Source organism: Chaetodon auriga, chromosome 20 (genome assembly GCF_051107435.1).
Source record: "Chaetodon auriga isolate fChaAug3 chromosome 20, fChaAug3.hap1, whole genome shotgun sequence".
NCBI lineage: Eukaryota > Metazoa > Chordata > Actinopteri > Chaetodontiformes > Chaetodontidae > Chaetodon > Chaetodon auriga.
In genome coordinates, this window is record NC_135093.1 from 11,241,505 (window position 1) to 11,262,615 (window position 21,111).

General features: G+C 42.1%; 2 protein-coding genes across 4 annotated transcripts; both read right to left on the minus strand.

Annotated features, from left to right (window-relative positions):
• Positions 1-2,888: 2,888 nt before the first annotated feature.
• LOC143338596 (uncharacterized) lies at positions 2,889-13,926 on the minus strand. 2 transcript variants are annotated; one of them, XM_076759089.1, is made up of 17 exons: positions 13,799-13,926; positions 13,297-13,351; positions 10,821-10,853; positions 10,548-10,724; positions 10,271-10,422; positions 10,073-10,162; positions 9,803-9,869; positions 9,111-9,274; positions 7,781-7,886; positions 7,666-7,695; positions 7,381-7,557; positions 6,719-6,867; positions 6,515-6,604; positions 5,121-5,168; positions 4,964-5,033; positions 4,714-4,877; positions 2,889-3,813 (listed from the first exon to the last, which is right to left on the minus strand). In XM_076759089.1, exons 1-17 carry the CDS (start codon positions 13,835-13,837, stop codon positions 3,655-3,657), a joined length of 1,770 nt encoding a protein of 589 aa, XP_076615204.1. In that variant the 5' UTR covers positions 13,838-13,926; the 3' UTR covers positions 2,889-3,654. The 2 variants fall into 2 exon arrangements, with proteins under 2 accessions (XP_076615204.1, XP_076615203.1); XM_076759088.1 differs by having other exon boundaries at positions 4,964-5,036.
• Positions 13,927-16,262: 2,336 nt separating this feature from the next.
• Positions 16,263-19,815, minus strand: LOC143339366 (uncharacterized). Of its 2 annotated transcripts, XM_076760548.1 has the most exons (6): positions 18,857-19,815; positions 17,588-17,703; positions 17,404-17,475; positions 17,251-17,305; positions 17,116-17,152; positions 16,263-16,916 (listed from the first exon to the last, which is right to left on the minus strand). In XM_076760548.1, exons 1-6 carry the CDS (start codon positions 19,611-19,613, stop codon positions 16,895-16,897), a joined length of 1,059 nt encoding a protein of 352 aa, XP_076616663.1. In that variant the 5' UTR covers positions 19,614-19,815; the 3' UTR covers positions 16,263-16,894. The 2 variants fall into 2 exon arrangements, with proteins under 2 accessions (XP_076616663.1, XP_076616664.1); XM_076760549.1 differs by lacking the exon at positions 16,263-16,916 and having other exon boundaries at positions 17,112-17,152.
• Between the last annotated feature and the right edge of the window lie 1,296 nt (positions 19,816-21,111).

The following is a 21,111-nucleotide window of genomic DNA, read 5'->3' on the forward strand; positions in this document are numbered from 1 at the left end:
CCTGAGGGACATATTTGGCCTTTTAGCCACTAAGCGCTCCACTGTGTTCACCAGCTAGCTGCTAACTGTGTCTTTGCGCCATTTGGCATTGAGCAGGTAGTGTACTGCAAGTTTTTAGAGCTTTTTCATTGAAAACAACCACTTTCAGAGGGCAGTGAGAAGGAAGGACATCAGTGAAGCTGCAGGCCTGACAGCGACGCAGTGAGCTGATGCTCGGTATAAAGCTCCATATAGCCGAGCGGAGCAGCAGATCTGATGTTCTCATTTTTCTTTGAAGAAAAGTCTGGTTTAAAATGTACTTTAATTCCTGCTTTAACTCCTGAGTTACAGGCAGACAGACCTGAATCAGAGGGAGAGTCATAGATGGCATACAGATGACATGCTACTTCAGCATGTATGAGCTTTGCATAATGACATGTCAAAGTGTCATTCCTTATTTCCTCCACCATCTAAGGCCCTGAGGTGTCAGCCCCACCCACAGGTATTTTTAAAGTGCTCACAGAGACGTCTCTGCTTTCATAAATTCAATTCACTGTTCTTCCTTGAAGGGTAAAAATGCAATCAGGTTTTGTGAGCCTGCAATCATTAAATGTAATGAATTAATAAAACATCTAAAGGTGTTCTGAGTTCCTTTTTTATCTGAAAAGAAAAAAAAAGTGTCATGACCAGTACTTATAAGTATGACAGGTGCAGTATAAATGAAGTTATTATTATTCATTCATTCATCTTCTATACCTGTGTATCCCTTTCGGGGTTGCGGGGGGGGTTGGAGCCTATCCCAGGGGGCAATGGGCGGGAGGCGGGGTACACCCTGAACCGGTCGCCAGCCAATTGCCGGAGTGCCTGGAGAGAACTCGGAGAGAACCCAAGCATGCACGGGAAGAACATGCAAACATCACACAGAAAGGCCCTGCCCGACCCGGGGATCGAACCAGCGACCTCCTTGCTGTGAGGCACGCACACTACCTGCTGTGCCACCGTGCCGCCCGTTATTGTTCTTCTTTCTAATTATGTTATGTCACTGATGACTTGTCACTCTTATTGTGAGTGACAATAAGTCATCAGTGACTTTTGTCGCACCACGTTACCAACATGCATGAGCTCGGAAAATCTGACATTATATCCGAATGATGACATGGGCGGCAATGCCTTGTGGTTTTCATCAACAGCACACTCATAGTTTGCATACTGACTACACACTCAAAACCTGCTCAGGATTAGTGTGTCGTGAAATCGGGACTTAAGTTTTGCACTGATTGAACTGCTGGCAACCTTCACATTGAGGCTCAACGGTTCTCAAACTGGAGGGTATGGAGCCAACAACAGGGGTGACATCTGGGAGACCAGAGAGAAAAACGCTGAGCAAAACTAACGTTGCGCGAATATGAAACGTGGGGACAATGAACAAATCCAGTAAGAGAAGCGGAGATGATGGTTGTGTAGTGAAACTGTTCAGCACAGCAGAGTAGGAGAGAAAAGAGTTCTACATGCGCCCACAGGCATGAGAGAGAACACGCAATTAAAGCAGCCATGTCAAAATACTCCAAAGAAACAGTGAGTCATAGAAACACAGAAGACAGAAATGAATGGCAGAGCGAGGAGCATTAAAGATAATTACCTCTCTTTCAAATCAGACATTTACTATTGTTCTTGCAGCTGCATTTGAAATATTTAGACTCAAGTGTAGCTTTACCATGTCATGTAATATGTTACGTCAGTGCACCTGAAGTTAAATTGCAGGTGAATTTACATTATGGACACTACAGACCATATACTGAGTTTCAGCCCAGTCTTATTCATGTTTAAATAATGCATCATTTTGTAAAAGTGACAAAAATGAGGTGCGATCTGTATCTTAAGCTCAGTCATAATGTTTCCACCAATATTTGTTCATCTTGTTCTTCCCGCCAGCCTCACTCAAATCGGTGCTGGCATCTGTACTTCTTTGCATTCCTTCCTCATGCAGGTAAACGCAGTAAGCAGGTTTTACCTTTGTTGTTTGACCTTTGACCTATGGAAACATTGCTCTGACCGTCTGTTTCCTCTCGATATGCAAACTATGTTGCTAAAAGCGTCTTCACCAAAGTTGCAAAAAGCACTTTCCCCAAACACCGAAGCCACAAACTGCTTTCTCGTAAGCCACCTGACTTGTCAGGTTTTTCAGTTCATGCTTTGTCTCCCAATTAACTTCAAACACAGGTGAGTTACCAGAATATAGTGTCAGTCTTTAATGCAGTGTAAATTTCATTGAAGCTGAATTTGTCTATTTTCGACTTTTTGACCACTTATTTAATCGTAATGGGTAACATGATAGCTAACAACTGACCGTGTAAGTCCAATATTCACTCTTTTCTCCTTCAGCTTCCAACAGTAGGTGCTTGTCATTGTTTTTGAGCTAGCTAGTTGCTAACATTGCAAAAAGAGTCAGTGCTGGGATGGTAGCAAACAGCAAGCTTTTTGGAAACAGCTGCATTTGGACATTGAGGATCGAATCTGACACTGACCGATACCTCCTTTTTCGGACTTGCTGATTTCTGTGTTTATATTCTGCTCTGTGTAGATTTCAACACGTTTGTCCATGGCACAGCTTCCTGAGAAGCTATGGTCTTTTTTAATTGCCGCTTGCTCATTCATCTTACCGGTTGGAGTGCTTTTATGACCTTTTGTTATTGCAATGGCCCAGATAATTGATTCTATATATATATATTGACTCTTACAAAGTGTGGTAATGTTTACCAGATGTGGTTCTTTATCAGCTTGCATTGACTCATGTCCTTAAAATGTGTGTAATTTGAATAAATACTCCATTTCTAAATCTCACAAACACAAAAGGACTAAAATTGAGAAACCCTTGTTCTTGCTGTAACAGGTTTTTATTTTAACATACAACAGCACAAGAACATATTATGAGGGCAGCTGCATACTTTTCATTTGAGACATTGGCCATAACTTCTTGCTTGGAGTGACATCATTCTGCGTAACAACAGAGATTAAGATAAGAGGTTTTCCACTGAAATGCACACTGACACAAGTCAGTCACATTCCTAAATGTCTGAAACAAGTGCTTAGCATAACTCCTGTACTCAGGTCACTTCAATTCTTCAGGTCACTGGCAACCAGTTTCTCACAGACTCAACTTCAAAACTGTATTACTTGTCCACACATCATAGTTTACATCCAAGACGCTTATCTGGGCTTCTGGCCTAGTATGAACTCTGCAGACCTGTCAGGTCAGCTGCTTATGGATTACAGCTGGTCCCCAAAACCAAACATCATGAACTTGCCTTTAGCTTCTTCAAATCTGGAACAAACTGATAGAAGACATAAGACTCAAACGAATGCTGACTACTTTCAAATCCAAGCTAAAGACCCGTTGGCCATTGCTTTTCATTCATTCATTTTCTTTAAATGAAATTAGTTTCACTTCAAGAAGACAGATACTTGCTAATGAAACAATAGGCTGTAGGTCTGCCTATAGTTGATTATGAGATTATATAATTGCATACTAATACTAAAAATGTACATGAATAAAACTCACCAGTGAAACACTACTTATTAACACTTAATTATTTTGCAGTGCAAGACAGATGATTAGTGCAATATGCTTTATTCTTCACAGTGGGTCTAATTAGGAAACTTTCTCACAAATGCAAATTATATGAAAAAGGCACAGAGACATGTCAGCAGCAGAAACAGTATGGTGAGACCAGGAGCACAGGATCCCGACGAGCTGGTGTAGATTGTCCTGTTATGAAGAGACTGTGCAGGCCGAAACACATTGTGATATCCTGTCTGAGTTGGGAACATCGTCATCTGGTGATGTTAAAGGAAATGGTCATCATTTAGGACAGATTGCAGTTAAATCCATTATATTTTGACTTGTACGTCTGTCAAAAGGCCACGTCTTTATCTGAGAAGTCATGTCTGAATATGTCGTTCATGCAGTGGCTCTAAACAGGATAAACCAGGAGGAGAAAACACCCATCATAGTGAAGGACTTTGAAAAAAAGATGCATTTGACTGTTGATGGCACATTTAGTTGAATTAAAGTCAACAAAATTGATTTTGTTCAAATGGAAGACATTGTGCAATTAAGAATTACCTGTCATCATTATTACTGTAATTTGTTAGAAACCTGGCTAACATCATAAAATAATTACTCACTAATTGTCTCGACCTCTTAAACGCACGCCTAAATGGTTGATACATGAAAAAACAAAGAAAAGCTTTACACTTCCTCCTTGACGTGGATGGAAATGCCCTGAAATACCCCGAAACTACAGCTGAGAGGCAGCAATTTAATCTGTCATTGTTTCAGTTCAGATTCTTCCATGAGAGAATCACATGTGCCCACATGTGAGAGATGCCAAACAAAAGAGAGCCTCAGATAACTCTGATGACACTGCGTTTTGATACAATCTACCCGTCAGATCATTCTTATGTTTGATTGTTCTGTGATACAGTGGAAGAACTGTTTTCCTGTAATGACGCACAACGACCTCTCCACAGGGTGATGGATTGCCAGCACAGATACTTCTGTTGCTTAAATCTCATTATATGTGACAATTGCCAGCTGTCAATGGTGCTCATTAACCAACTGTGTTAATTACGCTAGGCTAATTAATGTTCTGTGGAACATTAATGATTCAAAGTCACTGAGGCACACTACCTATTTAACACACCAGCAACACCAAGATGGAGAGTAGTACATACCACATTTTTGTCCACCTTGATAGACTCTTTGAAGACTGTCCAAACCACTGCCTCATTACATGAAGGAGTGGTCAAAGAGCCATTGTAGCGATAGTACGCAGCTCGGCTCACATCGCCAAGCAAGTCGTCAATGGAGATCTCTTCTGTAACTTCAACCTCTGAGCCTACACGAAAGCACAAATGCACAAAGTGTAGTGGCCCATTTGCGTGCCCACATTCAGTGTTCAGAGTCAAACAAGTGGACACTCACTGATGTTTTGAACATCTGAAAGGTACTTGATCAGTTTGTTCCAGGCGCCCTTATCAGACGTGGGATTTGTCTGCTGAGATAAACGTGGTGAATGATTAAGGGACATGTGATTGCAGAGCAGCGAAATCTGCTGGTTGAAGAAAGCCACACCCTTTACCTCGGAATGACCTGAGGCGCCGCTGCTGCTTTTGGTCGTATCCATAGCCTGGAAAGGAGACAACGCAAAGAAGTGAGGCCATTGTTTAAATGGCCTTTCTCAAATTTAGACTGGAGAGAAATGAAAGCACGATTGCCTCTGCGAATATGCACTGTGTGCACACCAACTGCAAAGAAATCTATCATGCGTTGCCACTTCTAATAGGCGATTATAACCCCTTTCATTGAGGTTTCATACAGCTTTGTTTATGTTTGTATGACAAAACATTTCGCAAAATGCTGAAGTGTTGTTTTTGTCATACAAGAATTGCATGAGCAAACTGTACAGCCCGTCCTCACCAGGAAAACAGCTGTATAGGGCAGTTGTTAGACGGTGAACTCTAGCGGCTGTAGTAATTGTGACTAGAGCAAAGAAGGCTGTCAGGTAATGTAGTATAAAGAGCAAGAAAGTGGACGGATGGGTCAAACAAACACAGGACTTTCACCCAGGTGACCGCTGTTCATGTACCAGGGTGAAAAAAACTTATTTCAAGTAACGTATGTAACAGCAACATACTCATTTTCACTCAAACCACAACCTTTTCAAATCCAGGATTTTCAGTGGTTCAACCTAACCAAGCAGTTTTGTTGACTAAACCTAAGCAAACTGCAAAATGATGAGGAAGCAGGAGTCACTGGTGATTGATCTCATTATCCTTTTAGCTGTGGTGACGGGTTCGAGGAACTGTACATCAGGCATGAATTATACTGTACATCAGACATGTGAAAGATATAGCTGTAATGACAGGTACACACTTAAAAGGTTTAGTGATGAATGACAGCGGTGAGTCATTGCAACATTTTTGTCTCGTGTTCAATCAAATGCTGGTATGTTGTTGTAACCTCTTGCATAACGCAAACTGGGCTGAACTAGGTTGGTGCTTTTTTAATGCCTGTTCCCCCTTTGCATTCTTCTTCTAGTTTTCAGTACAGTATGTGTTGGCATGCACTTGTCATAGGTGTTGATGAGTGACATTCATCATGACTAGAACACTGCAGAGATCTTATCATTTCTGACTCCTTGTTTCTCAAACTAGAAGTGTAGACCTCAGCTAATTGCTATATAGTCATTGCAACAGGTGGAAAATCAAACCCTATCTATAATTGGTGTGTTCTTCAATGCATAAAATTCTTTATTTTCATTACTCCACAACATTTTTTTGGCACTCAACTCCTCCCACACTTTTCAATATAGAAACTTCAAACATCAAAATATTCAGCTCACTGAGGACATTTCAGCTTCTGTAGTTTCTCAGTCATATCTTTCTTAAGAAGTTGCTTCTTTAGTTTGCACATACCATTGTGTGGATTTGAATGACAGCTATTGGCTCACTACATAAATGCTCTAAATGTTACCTCAATAAAGAATCCCAGCACTGCCAGTCCATGAGGAGTCTGTACTGCCTCATCCAGACTTAAATCCTTCCTCTTGTTCACTATGTGCATCTGGACAAAGACACCATTAATGACACATATATACAGTACACTGGCAGAAGCAAAGTGTATTGGCAAGCAATATCTTCACAGGAACAATGCAGCAGTTCCACTACTTATAACTACCTCCATTGGGTATCTGTGTGAATCCACTGTGTGCTCTGAGCCCTCATGTGACGTGGAGCCCCAATGGAAGTGGAACTGAAGGGTGGAGTAGACGTATCCCAAACCTCCTCCTGAGACCTCTACCACACCCTCCTTCAGTATGCACTTCACTGGGAATTGAGTGAGACCACAAGGAAAAGTGTAAATTGCTTTCACAGACTTATATGAGTTTCTCCTATTCTAACTCAGCATCGGTGTATAAAATGATGTAATGTAACCAATCGTGCTTCCTTTTCCGTGTCAACAACACTTCTTCACTTTTCATTTTGGAGACAAAATTCTAACCTCAACGATCAATTCATCTGCCAATTGTTTCCTCGGTTAATTTTTTAGTCTGTAAAAATTTGGAGAAAATAGTGCTTCACAACTTCCTTGTTCAGATCGTTTGTTTTGACTGACCAACAGCCCAAATCACAAAAGACAAAGACATTTACTATGATATATGTCAAAGAAAAGCAACATAAGTTCTGCTTTGTGCGGCTGGAAGCATTACCTGTTCATTATCAAATGTGACTGTAGTTTATGTGCATGCCCAGGTTTAACCGAAGTTTCATAAAGTTAGTCCATCTTTACGTGATTTAAGACTCAGTGTCCACAAAAAACAGCCTGTGAAACCCTCAAACCTGTGTGTCCTGTGTTAGTGATGCTCTTGATGGCGTGTTTGTCGCCAAACTTTGTGAATGTGAAGGCGCCGAGATGCTCGTCCACCACGGCGGTTTTCGTCTCAATATTGATGGGTGACTGGCGTTGGCCGTCGCAGTGGGAGTAAGGTAGAAGGTACCAGTCAGACGGACTGTGATCTGAGGGCAGAGAAAAAAAAAAACAGCATTTGCAAGACAAGTCTAAATCCCATTCAAACCACACTATTTAAAAACTGTGCAGTCATCTTATTTGTATATGATACGTACCACAGTGATCATCATAGCACCATGGAGGACCTAAAGAACAGCAGAACCGTCATAATGTATCAACTCAGAGCCATAAATATTATGGGTCATTCATGTGCGTGATATTCCAACTCACTGGGAGGTAAAGGAGTTGCAGGGGAAGCAAACACTCTACGTTTGTTAAGTTCTTGTGTGGGCCGATAAATATTGGTGAGTCCTGTCTTCATGGGAAACTGCTGAGTCTAAGAACAGAACAAAACATGTTTCCTCCGACAGATCACCACAGTCAAGTTACAGGCAAACATACGTTTTAAAGTTGTTCATGAGTCGTAGCATTTCTTAGCAGCAGGGACAGTCAAGATAAAAGCGTCATGCACCTGCTGGCCATTCGGACACATGCAGAGGCATGTGCACCTATAATCAGGCGAATGCTGGTGGCTGTGTGGTAGATAAGATGGAAGGATGACATGTGACAAACGATTGACTCGTCGTCCCTCTCTGCGAACTGGTGACACGCAGCTCGCCAAGCAAATTCTCTTGTCATTGCAGTCAACGCACAATCAAACTTCATTATCAAACGTGATGATCAAACCAGATGCCAGGATGAACCAGTATGTACTGGAACTTGTTTGTCGTGATGCTTGCTTTCATGCATACCTGGCAGCTTGTGTAACAGTTTGCAATCCCACTTTTCATAGATAGGTCATTGCCATTTTTACAGGCACACAGCTCAGACAGGTTAACCTAGTTACATGTGTGGTGATAGCAGGGAGAGGATATAGCTCAGTTAATGTGATTTATGTGTGGATTGGTTATGTTTGTGTGAATTTGTATCTGCGCATCCTGTGGAGTTCAACTTTGCTGAACTGGGATCGGAATTTTGTCTTCACAGGCGATGCTCAGGACCATCAACCTGTCACCAGTGGGTGTGGAGAAATGACACTTAAATGCTGTTCTGCTGCTGCTCATCAGTAAAGTAGGTCAGCGCAGGAGTTTCAGCAGATAATTTTGACAGTTGTGTCACAATGATTATACAGCAGGATCTCAGCTGCGACTGGCTATTGTGCAGATTTTTTTCACCTCTTTCAGTGTAAAATTGCTTTATTGAACTTTGCACTGTTTGCATTACCTACCCACCTGAATTAAAATGTGTGATATTCATTCTTTTGTAGCTCTGTATTTGGTCGTCACCAACTCTGGCTCTTTAGCTTCTCAGTGCTCCATTATGTTCACCAGCTAGTCGTCAACTGTGTCTGTCTGCAGTTTGGTGCTGAGCAGGTGGTGTTTTTGGCTTTTAGGGCTTTTTCAATGAAAACATCTGTCTGCTGTCTGTCTGATTGTATGTAGGTCCATCAGGTTCAACAACCCTTTTCACATAGTCATCTGACCTATTATTGTGTTTCTCTCTTACCACTAGTCTTTCCTCTTATCCTGTGAAAGAAAGGCTTCCAGGCTGTCCAACTCACCAGATTTTTGTTGACGTTGATTGGCTCTTGAAAGACTGTCCACACGACTGCTTCGCTGCAGTTGGGGGTGGTCAGGGAGCCCATGTAGCGGTAGAACTTTGTGCGGTCTACATTTCCAATCAGGTCGTCGATGGAGATGGTATGGTTTATATGACGCTCAGTGTCTGTGAAACGATGTAAGAGAGAAAAGTGGCCGTAATTAAATGAGTCATGTGGATTTAATTCCAAAGTTTGATGCCATGAACATGATCATAAAAGGAGTGACAGTACATGAACGTGTCTCTACAAACAGGTAGGATGTGACCCAAAATTGAGAAAGAGGGTCTGAGCAGTTGAGTGGCAGATATTACATAAACAGTAACTTATGGCTGAGCATACCAAAGTCACAGCATACTGTTTCCTCATTCAAATATGCTGCCACTGAGCATGCCCCACATGGATCTGTCAGGTTAACATTTTTTGTGACATTGATATGTGAGATTTGGTTATGGTGACATGCTACTTCTCATGCTTCTTCAGCTTCACGTCACCCATCAATGTAAAGGTATGCACATGCAGTGCATACAGTAAATTCCAGTCCATACAGCAGTAACAATACACCCTGCTCTCATATCTCCGCCAGTTCAGTCACTGCAGCCTCATGTATTGTAACAACACAGATGAAATCTTAGCGAAAGAGACATTTCCTGTACCTGTGCTGTTTGTTAGGTAAGATGTGAGCATGCGCCATGGTTCCGAGATTTCCGCATCTTCTGTTGCCTTCACAGAAAAGACATCAGAAGTACACTTGCAAGCTTAGTTTGGTCATGTGGAAATCAGCCCTCTTACATTTACACATACATCCCTACATCTTGTTTGCAGTCAGCAAGCTGAAATTCTGCAGAAACATAAATGTTTTATTGATGTTTTCAATACATATTTCTGGAAAGGTTAGCAATTATAATACTTTTCTTCTGACATACATTTATGAGAAACCCAAGAGCAGCAATTCCCGTTGAATCCTCCTTGGCCTGCTGCACAGTAAGCCCTTTCTTCAGACTGACTATGTGCATCTACAAAAGATTACATGAATTGGGTAGAATAAGCCACACGGTCTATAAAGTGAAGAGGCATGTTTATAGTGTTTAATTCATAGTGAATGCCAGTGAACAATACTGTACCTCCATTGGGTATCTGTGCCCATCAATCTTGTGCTCTGAGCCGGGATGATGTTCTGTATCGCCCCAGTGGAAGTGAAACTGAATTGTAGAATATGTGCCATTAAGTCCACCTCCACTCACTTCAACTTGATTTTCCTCCAATTTGCATTTCACTGTGCATGGAAGAGATGGAGGAGAGCCCTTATGTCGTTAATCTCATAATCACAAATATTCTATACAGTATGCTGTCTGTTGTGCAATTCAAAAGTCAAGGACAAAAAAGTGTCAGTTTGTTTACCTGTATGTCCATTGTTTATCAGGGACTTGATGACGTGCCGAGAGCTGAAGTTGACAAAGGTAAAGTTATGCAGGTTGTTGTCAGTCTCAACATGGCCGGTGACTATATTAACAGGAGACTGCCTTTTTTCTCCACAAGAAGAACCGGAGATGTCCCCCCAGTGGGACGGGGTGTCGTCTATGAAAGTTAGAGGTGCTCTTAATGCAAACTAATGTAGACGAATGACGATTTGATCTAAATCATTCAATAAGTCCGACTTCTGTTCGTACTCACCACAGCCAGTGTAGCACCATTCACTTCCAGATGCTGAAACAGAAATATGGCCAATGCACTGTGAATACTGCAGGAGCCATATTATACCAAAAGCATCAAATATGGCTTTATTAGCATTATGTGATGAAATGCTGGGCGGCCAAGGAACACTGTTACTGGAGGTAATTTCGCACAGGGGTCCTGGGCAAGGATGTCCACTCTCCCATCGTCACTGAACCATTTTCAGCAGCCTTTTTCGACCTTCACATTATTATTTCTGATGATGGTAATGGTATTATAGCATCTCAAGATGTTTTTTCTTGTCAATATTTCCAGTTGCATTATTATTGTGGAGATCTGCAGTCTGGTGTCCCCTGTTCGTCTGTCCCCTGTCTGTCTTGTCTGTGATTGTGTTGCTGCAGGTCGTGGCCGGCAGGTTAGAACCGGCACCCTGAACACACCTGCATGCAATCATCAATTAAGACTCACCTGCTTACTCAGTATATAAGCACCCGGATTACAACCAGTGCTCATCATATTGTCTGCCTTGCTGTGTGGTAATGACCACACCTGAAGATTGTATTAAGTATTGTCATCAGTATTTTTGTCTTGCCTGCCTTTTGCACTTTTTCCCTGGCGTGCTCAGGTGTTTAGTCCACACCTTTTCCGTCCATGCCCTGTCAGTCTGCTCTTACTAAGAACCTGGACCAGTCTGTCTACTTTTACAAGGAAATTGGATCGGCCAACACTCCAGCTCAGTACAATAGACTCTGCCCTCCTCAGAACTCATTCATTGCTCATTGCTCATGAAACTGTTTGAACTGCTTTCCGTCTCCTCCCTCATCTGTCTCAGCCTGGCACTTTGGGTCCTGTAAACTCTGCTAAAAACTAACTATTATTATTATTATGGCTGTTATTATTTTACACACATAAATATGGATACACACACCCACTGTACATTGTACTCTTAAGATATTGTTCTCGCTCTTTTCTTTTTATTCTTATTGATTCAAAGAAGTGTTATTTTATGGAGATAGATAGAAGAGACAGACACCAAGATAGACAGATAATTGAAATCAAACAAAGAAAACAAAGACTGTCACTCCTCAGCGAACAGACTCCCTTCCATCAATCTGTGAGTGGTCCGAGGCAGGACGAGGTATAAGACCTGCAAAGGACCAGGGCCCCCCTCTGGGCCTGGGCGCGGCTCAAAACAAGATCTCCCTAACACTACACACTTAAAACTGAACTAACAGTAAAGAAGGTGAGGATGGAGGGGGGCATAAACAGTACATGCATAAACAAGGAATGAATTACTGAATTGAAATCAAAAGTAAATCTGACAAACAACAAATGTACATCAACTTAAGGCACTACATCAAGCAATAGTCACACCCTTTGTCAGAAAGAAGGAGCGCACAGGAAACAAAGCTGTTTCGTTGGGGCCCCTTGTCAAGTTTCTTTAGGTTGTCACTTCTTCACATTTCCCCTTCAAACTCCTCATATAGTTTTATAACAGCTTAAGGTCCAAAGAGATACAATTACACTACATTTCACAAAAAAGACCAGATTTAGACAAGCCAAAAAATAAATAAAACAAAATTTTAATTATGCCAAGACCCATCACTCTTTATCTTATGACCCTTTGACGGGGCCCGACCCTGTGGCTGGGAACAACCAAACTGCATCTATCTGTAGCTAAAACTAGCTACACCTTGACCAGCTACAGCAGCAAATTTCCACTCACATAATATATTAAATCAATGTGATACACAGTGTTTTATCTACTTTTTATAGGCTATTTCAACATTTCTATATGGCTACTTTTACATGAACAAACACTGCTTCTTCCACTGTTGTTTAAGAAAAGCTGAAACCTGCTGTGGTTCACGGTGGTATGGTATATACTCTCTATATTGGATTCATTTTCATTCATTCATTCATCTTCTTTACCCGCGCATCCCATTTCGGGGTTGCGGGGGGCTGGAGCCTATCCCAGCTAGCAATGGGCGAGAGGCGGGGTACACCCTGAACCGGTCGCCAGCCGATCGCAGGGCTACATATACAGACACACAGACAGACAACTCACACACTCACACCTATGGACAATTTGGAGACCAATTAACCTAACGAGCATGTTTTTGGTCTGTGGGAGGAAGCCGGAGTGCCCGGAGAGAACCCACGCATGCACGGGAAGAACATGCAAACTTCACACAGAAAGGCCCTGCCCGACCCAGGGTTCGAACCAGCAACCTTCTTGCTGTGAGGCACGCGCACTACCTGCTGTGCCACCGTGCCGCCCTGGATTCATTTTATATAGCTTAAATTTGAGAAAACAGTCATGAATAAATTGCATTGTATCTTACATTTAATTTATGACATGTGGGTGGAAAAGGCAGTGTATGCTGCCCTGTAATCCAAACACAGAAAATACTACAGGAAGCAGAAACAGATAGAGCTCATCAGTACAAACATTTCCATTTAAAAATTTACTCACCACATTTTACCAAACCTCCCAAGCTCAGGCACAGCAGAAGGGAGGAGAGATACATCTTTAGGAGAAATGGGAAACATTGTATCAATCATTTCTTAACAGTTTTATAGGGATTGAACAATATATTTCTTATGTCCAGCAACCAAATGTTGAGGAAGACAAAAAAGCTCTATGGCAGCCTCAGTGAAGTCTAGCTGGATTACTTAATGATGAAGCTTTCCTGATTAACAAGTCAAGCATATCACAAGGAGTTCTGTGCTTTGGCTGCAGTGGCGTCAGGTATGCAGAGTCCATCATTGACTGAATTCCTACTTAAGTTGGCTGACACAGAATAAACTGAGGTCAATGCCAGAGCATCAAAAAGGCAGGCACCAAGAGATTTGTGATGCTGATTGGTTTCAACCCAATGTCAGACGCCTTGATCAAAGTACTGCATTCAAGGTGTCAAAGAAGAAAAACTTGCTATTTGATGATTCATGTGTTAAAGTTTGCCAAATCATCTTACCTTACTGTCTGAAGTCCCAGAGGCTTTGAAAAAATGCATATCAGAATGAGGTGTCACATTAAAAACATTTCCAAATAAGCGAGGAGAAGGTGACAAAGTGTCCCAGTATGTTTCAAGCCAGTGATATAGAGTCAGAGTGACATGCGATGGGGGGGGGCACTGTGTATACATCACTAAATCAGTATGGGGGTGACATGTAACATGACCACAGGCTTCTTTGACACTGCAGTCAAAATACAGGCTGTGTCTGGTAACGTGGTAAGGGGCGTTTACACAGCAAAGTTAGCCACCTATAAATGAATCCTGCTCCATGACACAGCATCCAGGTCTCCAGATACAGTGCTGACTCAATATAAAAGCTGAAATAGTTGACCAGAATTATCCTAAACCCTTAAACTCAAAGCATGATTTTGATATACTGGTAGCACTTGCTGCTTCCTTGTGAAGTCAGTGAAGTACTTACTTATTTGTCATTTTAACAACTATGCTAGGAAAATCCTCAGATTCAGACCCAAAACTGCCAAACTATCAGCTCCAGCACACAATCTTACAAACTTCAATACAGGATGAACTTAAACTCATGACAAAAAAACAAAAACAAAAACAAAAATGGTTATTTGACACCTCTTTTATTGTGGTATTCAGCAACAATAGACACAAATACACAAAAGCACTATCTTGATAAAGAACATTAGATGCCCCTGGAGCCTAACACATAATCCCTTTTCAAACACAAGACACACTTAGACTAAGCTCTTAGATGACAGGTAAATCTGCAAGTTGGCAGGCTGACCAAAAGGACTTGGTGTTTATACACAGGATTGTCGATCGGCTCGTCAGACTTCAAGCTTGCTCATGTCAAAACCACAGTAATGTGATACTATCCTGTGCACTGGGTCAGTGCCATTTGTGGCATTACACATGTGATTAAAATTCACCTGGTCTTTCAAAGGCAGTGAAAGTCCTGGGTGAGGCTTTTAATAGCCACTTTTTGTTGGATGGTTGTGTGGTTTTGCGTGGTTAGCATCTTTTCTCGCAGGTCAGACAAACTGGCTGTGGGAATTCGTTATTCTTCTTCATGAAATGAACATACAGGATATTGAATTTAAATATGTTTAGAAGGAATAGCTCAATATTTTATGAAATCAGCTTAGTTGCTTTCTGGCAGAGAGTTAGGCGACAAGATTGATACTGCTTAATATCTGCCTGTTAAATGGGAGGCTACAACCAGCCATTTGATTATCTTAGCTTAGCTTAGCTTGGCTTAGCTTAGCTTAGTGCAAAGACTGGAAACAGGGGGAAACAGCTGGCCTGGCTCGGTTCAAAGGCAAAAAAAAAAGTAATTAAAAAATAGGCCCGAAACTAATTAAAGTGAAAATCTAGGTTGTACCTGGAGTCACCTGGCAAAAACACCTGACATGTTTTCTTTGTAAGAGAGCCAAATGTCTCATCACCCGGCAATGTTTGTTGTAATTGATCCTGTGTTTATACTTTTCTGATATGAGCCAACAGAACAGGTTTCCTGTCCTTCACCATGTCCTCTTCAGAAGCATCGCCACACCTCATTACGCCAAACCTGGCCTGTGTTTATGTTCGTAAAGAATGAAAGTAGAAACAAACAAACACTATGTGTCACTGACACAAACACTGTGCACACCTTTTCCAAAACAAGGACAAGCACGTCAAGGTAGGTGACTTGATACCGGGCAGTGGCATTATGATTGCTGACCAAGAATCAAGGGCGTGTGAATCAATGCAGTGACTCACAAAAGATACAGAATTATTTAGTGCCTTTGTAGAGGTGTCATAAGTTCAAATACTCCAAAGGTTCACAAGGTTGATTCTGAGCGGCATGTCATCTCATAGCCGAGAAAAAGCAGCAATACAGCTGCACTAAAATTCAGTCAGCCATATCAGTACTTTGATAATAAGGGGCCAATGCATGTCAGGCATAAAGCCATGGCTCAGTCTGTGCTGATTCAGTGATACACTCAAGATATTTTCCCCCTCTTTCGCCACGCTTCAATCACACATAAATAGGGGCCGTCTCTATGACAGAGCAGGACCTCAACCACAGAGAAGACGAGGTGGACGGAAGTGATTTATTTAAGAAACAACACCGTATGTAGCTTAATGCAGTTGTTCCACTCTTGACTTTTGAGTACACTCCACTAATTGTACACATTAAATGAAGTTTTTGTCACGGTGAGCACTGCTCAGCCTGAAAACAGTTGTGTAAATGTCTTCTGTGGCACTGGAGATGAAAGATGATGGTATCAAGTAGCCTTATGGGAAGTTTTGGATTAAGTGTTTTTGAAAATTGATTCATATTAGAGACTAAAAGGATGCCTCTGCCTCTTCTACAATGATTTTTTTTTTTTTTTTTTGTCTAATGTTGCTGGAGCGCTCCAAAGGATTGTAATAGCAACCTAGTTAGCGTCTTAGCTCATATGTGCCACTTTTCTTTGTTGTTTGCTGAAAATAATACACCTAAAAACTTCCTTTAGTTTATTCTTATGAATCATTCAGAATATTTTTTTACCTTTAATTTGTGGCTTAAAGCTGTTCAGAAGTTGTAGTTTTATAGTCCTATTTACAAAAGTTATCGGTATTTCTTTATTTGACATCAACTGCAGCATTAATGAGGAAGATAAGCCAAAGATCAATCTAGCAATACTTTAGAAGTCAGTAAACAGTGAGATATAGAAATAAGAAACAGCTAATTGGATGTAAATTTGTGATAGATATGACCTTGTGCTTAACTAACACTGAGTTACAATAATGCTTCTACAAAAAAAACTCTTAAATTATATTTAAAAGCCTTAGCAATGTAACATCATCCATTTTGCATTGAAAATGTACAGTAGGCAGTTCATAAAATAAAGGAATAGAAAATAATATTTTTTCAGCTCTCAATACAAGCCAGGCTGAAAATTGTATCTAAAGATAAGTTAAAACCTAAATATGTTTTTAGTTTAGCTGTCCGCTGTCAGCTTCACGTAGTCCTCATGTTTGCTGGAGAGGTATGAACAGCCGGGCAGCTCCAATCCTGAGCGCAGCACCTCATGCAATCACATGGTGGCGTTAAAACGTTGCTCAGAGTAGAGAGGCAACAGTCCTGCAAAATAAAGGCCAGGGCATCAGTAAATCTGTCATGAGACGTCGTGTCTAAATTACATTATCTGTCTAAATAACGTAGACAGTTACCCACATAGTATCTCCCAATGTGTGCTTCTCTGCTGCTGTATCACTAAATAAGGATACAGTGGCAGCACACCACTAAATATCAATGTGTTTTGAAAAACGTGAAGTCTTACTGAAAGAGGGACCCAGTCAGCTCGTCAACAAGGCCACCTAAAAAAAAGTATGCATGCAAAAGTTAAGTAAAGCCAAAGCTGACGCAGTTAACAAACAATCTTACATGCATGGTGCGAGTAGTTGCCAGTATTTACCTGGTGTGCAAATTGTGTCACACAGGATGGGGCAAAGGTAGCAGGATGAGCATCCCTGGAAGACGAGAAGGGTTACGTGTCTTTCTGGTTCTTGTCCCAGAGAAAAGCCACCTTTGATGTGTATTATTAACAGTATTTTGGACAGATACTTACTTCACAGTGCTCACAGTGATCGGACTCATCTCCCTCCTCACAGGGACACTTGTCACAGTTATTAGAGCAGTGCTGAATGAGGGAGGGGGGACACACAACAAAAAGTTCAGCTTAAAACGAAAAGTTACCAAAGCATTTGAAATCAACACAGATTATTTATCAAAGTCTTTGCTCATAATTTTACCTCACAGATGGAGCAAACGCTACACAAAGAGCCAGGGCGGAACTGCAGCATGCCAGCGGCGGATTCTTCATCACTGTCATCTTCGTTTTCCGCTGCGTCGCCACCTTCAGGCTCGTCTGTGCAAAGTCATCAGGCAACAGTTAAGAGCTACTAGAGCTGGACTGGACTATCAGTCTAGCTGAAATTAGTTTACTGCCAATATAGCAGTATCTGTGTGTATATGTCAGCCAATAAGGGACGAAAGGTCATTTAGAAGCAGTGTCAACGTTACATATTTTGTCCACTTGCCTGCAAGCAGCTCCAGGGATATTAATGTCAGTCTGTCAGTAACTTTGTTCCAGACTGAAATATCTCAACAACTATGGGATGCTTGTACAGACGTTCCTGATCCCCAGAATAGGACCTATGAGTCCTACTGACTTTGGTGATCCCTGACTTTTCCTGCCGGATGGATTGCTGTTAAATTCCACACAGACATTCGTGGTCCCCAGAGGATGACTTGTAACAGCTTCATCTCCTGACTTTTCATCTTACCCTTACATCTTATGACCACGGACCTGCAAACGACGTCCTCATCAGCCTCAGCTGTGCTTTGCGTTTAGTGCTAATTGGCAAATGTTAGCAGTGAAGATTAGAAACATTATGCTTGCTAAACATCTGCATGCTCATTGTAAGCATGTTAGCATACTGATATGAGCATAAGCTCTTATCCTGGTCACCGCTCTTTTAAAAAATAAGCTGCTCTCACTGTAAAGAAAGCACATGATCAACAAACTGTCTGGCTTTGGCCTGCCGGCTGCAATCAGATGTTTAAAGCCTGGGAAATGAGAGGGACTTAACTGTCAATAAATTTGGTATTTTGAGTTTAGTTTTTACTCCTTTTGCACCACCAGTTGTGTTTTTGCTTCAATCTGAATGTTTTTTTATGAACCGACACACTTGAACGGTGCATTACCTGTTTGTGAGTCTCAAAATAGCCACATTGGTGCAACAAATAAAGGCATGAATGGTTTAGACACTGCCGGATGCCAGCTACCACATAGATAAGCCGCTCTATTTCAGGACTGATATGTGTGACCGTGTGGCTGCAGCTAGGCTAACAAAGTCAGAAGGCTCCTGTGGAGTTAGCAAATCCTCAAAGAGGTCGGGAAAAACAACCGTTTAAACTAAATCACTGCACAGTTTTCAGTACTTTCAACAGTAAACCAATAAATAAATTCAAAATCTGTTGTGATAATATATAAAATCATGTTTAAAAAGTGAGTATACCGTCATCTTCCTCTGCTTCAGCTGCATCCTCTTCCTCAGAGTCACCCTCAGCAATATTCTCCTCTTCTTCCTCCTCCTCACCGTCATCAGCCTCCTCATCCTCAGCTAACTCCTCTCCTTCAGTTGCTTCATCATCTTCTTCACTTGCCTCCTCTTCCTCTTCTGTTGCCTCTTCATCATCATCTTCCTCTGCTGCCTCCTCTTCATCAGCGTTCTCCTCCTCCTCTTCTTCCTCAGCTTCCTCCTCTGCCTCTTCCTCCTCTTCCTCATCCTCCTCAGCAGCCTCTTCATCTTCCTCCGCTGCTTCCTCCTCCATATCCTCATCTTCCTCAGCAGTGTCCTCCTCTTCCTCCTCATCAGCCGTCTGCTCTTCTTCCTCATCAACGGCCCCCTCTTCATCCTCATCGACAGCCTCCCCCTCCTCCTCTTCCTCCTCCTCCTCCTCCTCCTCAACATCCTCTTCCTCCTCAGCCTCCCCTTCTTCCTCTCCTGCCTCCTGTTCATCAGTCTCTGAATCATCATCTGATTCTTCTTCATCTTCATCACCTTCCTCCTCTGCTACCTGTTCACCTTCCTCACCAGCCCCATCATCACCCCCAGCCGTTTCACCCTCTTCAGCCACAACCTCCTCAACAACTCTGGCATGGAGGTCTTCCTCAGCCACTTCCTGGGCACTTACTAGACCAGCGTGGGGGACGTGGGATGGGCACAGGAGGACCAGCAGGAGCCCCACTACCCAGCCTTTCACAGGTGCCATTTTGGAAGACTTAACACAGGATGATGAAGACCTCCTCTGAACTACAATTCCACACTGGATGAATGTCTGTACCCTGGTCCTTCCACCAAAAACAAAAACAATCGGATTTTTAACACTTCAAAACCATTAAATCCACAGAAGACGTAATGGAGCTGCAGATGATTCAGGGACACTGTTCAGGTCTTTGCTCCAAGCTACAGACAGACGGGGAGAAGAAGGCCAAGTTCACAGGACTGTCAGAGCAGTGTGCCAGCCTTGTGCTGGGAACTCAGAGGACACAGTGGACACTGGGTGTGTGGTGTAGTTGTGTGGCTGCATGAGTGACAGAAGCAAATGTCAAGGAAGAATGCTCCCGATGCCCTTAACCCAGTGTGTTCGGGAGGCGGGTGTGTGCAAATGGTAGTCGGGGGGGGGGGGGGGGGGGGGGGTCGGGCTGCGGGAGGGTGGGGAAAAGAGAAGTCAAAGAGCATATGGAAATGAGGAGGAGGGAGAAGTTCAATTACTGAGTTTGTAGAACTGCAGTTGAGGTTGATGGAAAGGTTTCACTTATATATATATATGGGTGCATATATACACTTACATGTTTGCACTATTTGTATGACTATTCATGTTATTTATTACGTTTACTGTTATTATTTTTGTTCTCATATTCTTATTCCTTATGTGAAATCGCCCCATGTCTATAACATATAACATTATAGACAAGACAAGAAATGACACACAAAGAAAAGCAGATGCTGAGTTACCACAGGGTTAAACCAGCACTGCTCAGACACTGTCTCTACAGCAAAGGTCATATTTACTTAGTTTTGATTTTGAAGGCCCATGAGAGATTTAGATTCAGCAGCATTGCAAGTTGTGTTAAAACATTTCAATCAAAACCATTCAGACACCGAGGAGTGACACATACGTGCTCACTTACATGGCACATATTTGCAGTCGTCATCCAGTGAGGGGGCTGCAAGGCCCAAAGTGATGACATCGCTTCTCCCAGTGTGAGCCGCTGGAGCAATTGACAGGTGGCCCAGCTGGCTATTTACAGTAAAGGCTCCTTCAATAGCCCTCCTCCACTGTGACCTTCAATAGAGCTCTGGCATACTGAAACTCAGCACCATGGGGCACTTTTCACACTATCCATATCCCCTTCTCTCTGCAGTATGTCCAACTACCAGTTTTACTTAGTTTCTTTGTAGCAAGCTTCCTGACATTGGCCCCGTTCGCAAACATGGCATCCTCCAGAGTTGTTGCACCCTACCCTTTGGTGGCTTTTATTCTCGAGGAGCTGTTATTCTTGGCATGATAGCTCCATTTATCATTTTGTCTTGGCTGCAGTGCTTCACCAGCATACCTGAAGAACAACAGCCTGACAACAGAGAATCCTGATTAGCATTCAATCAAAAGCTAAAGATCTGGAGATATAGAGTTACTTGTTTTCTTACAGAGAGTCAGATGACAAGCTAGATATCACTCTGATATCTGTATGTTAAATATGAGGCTA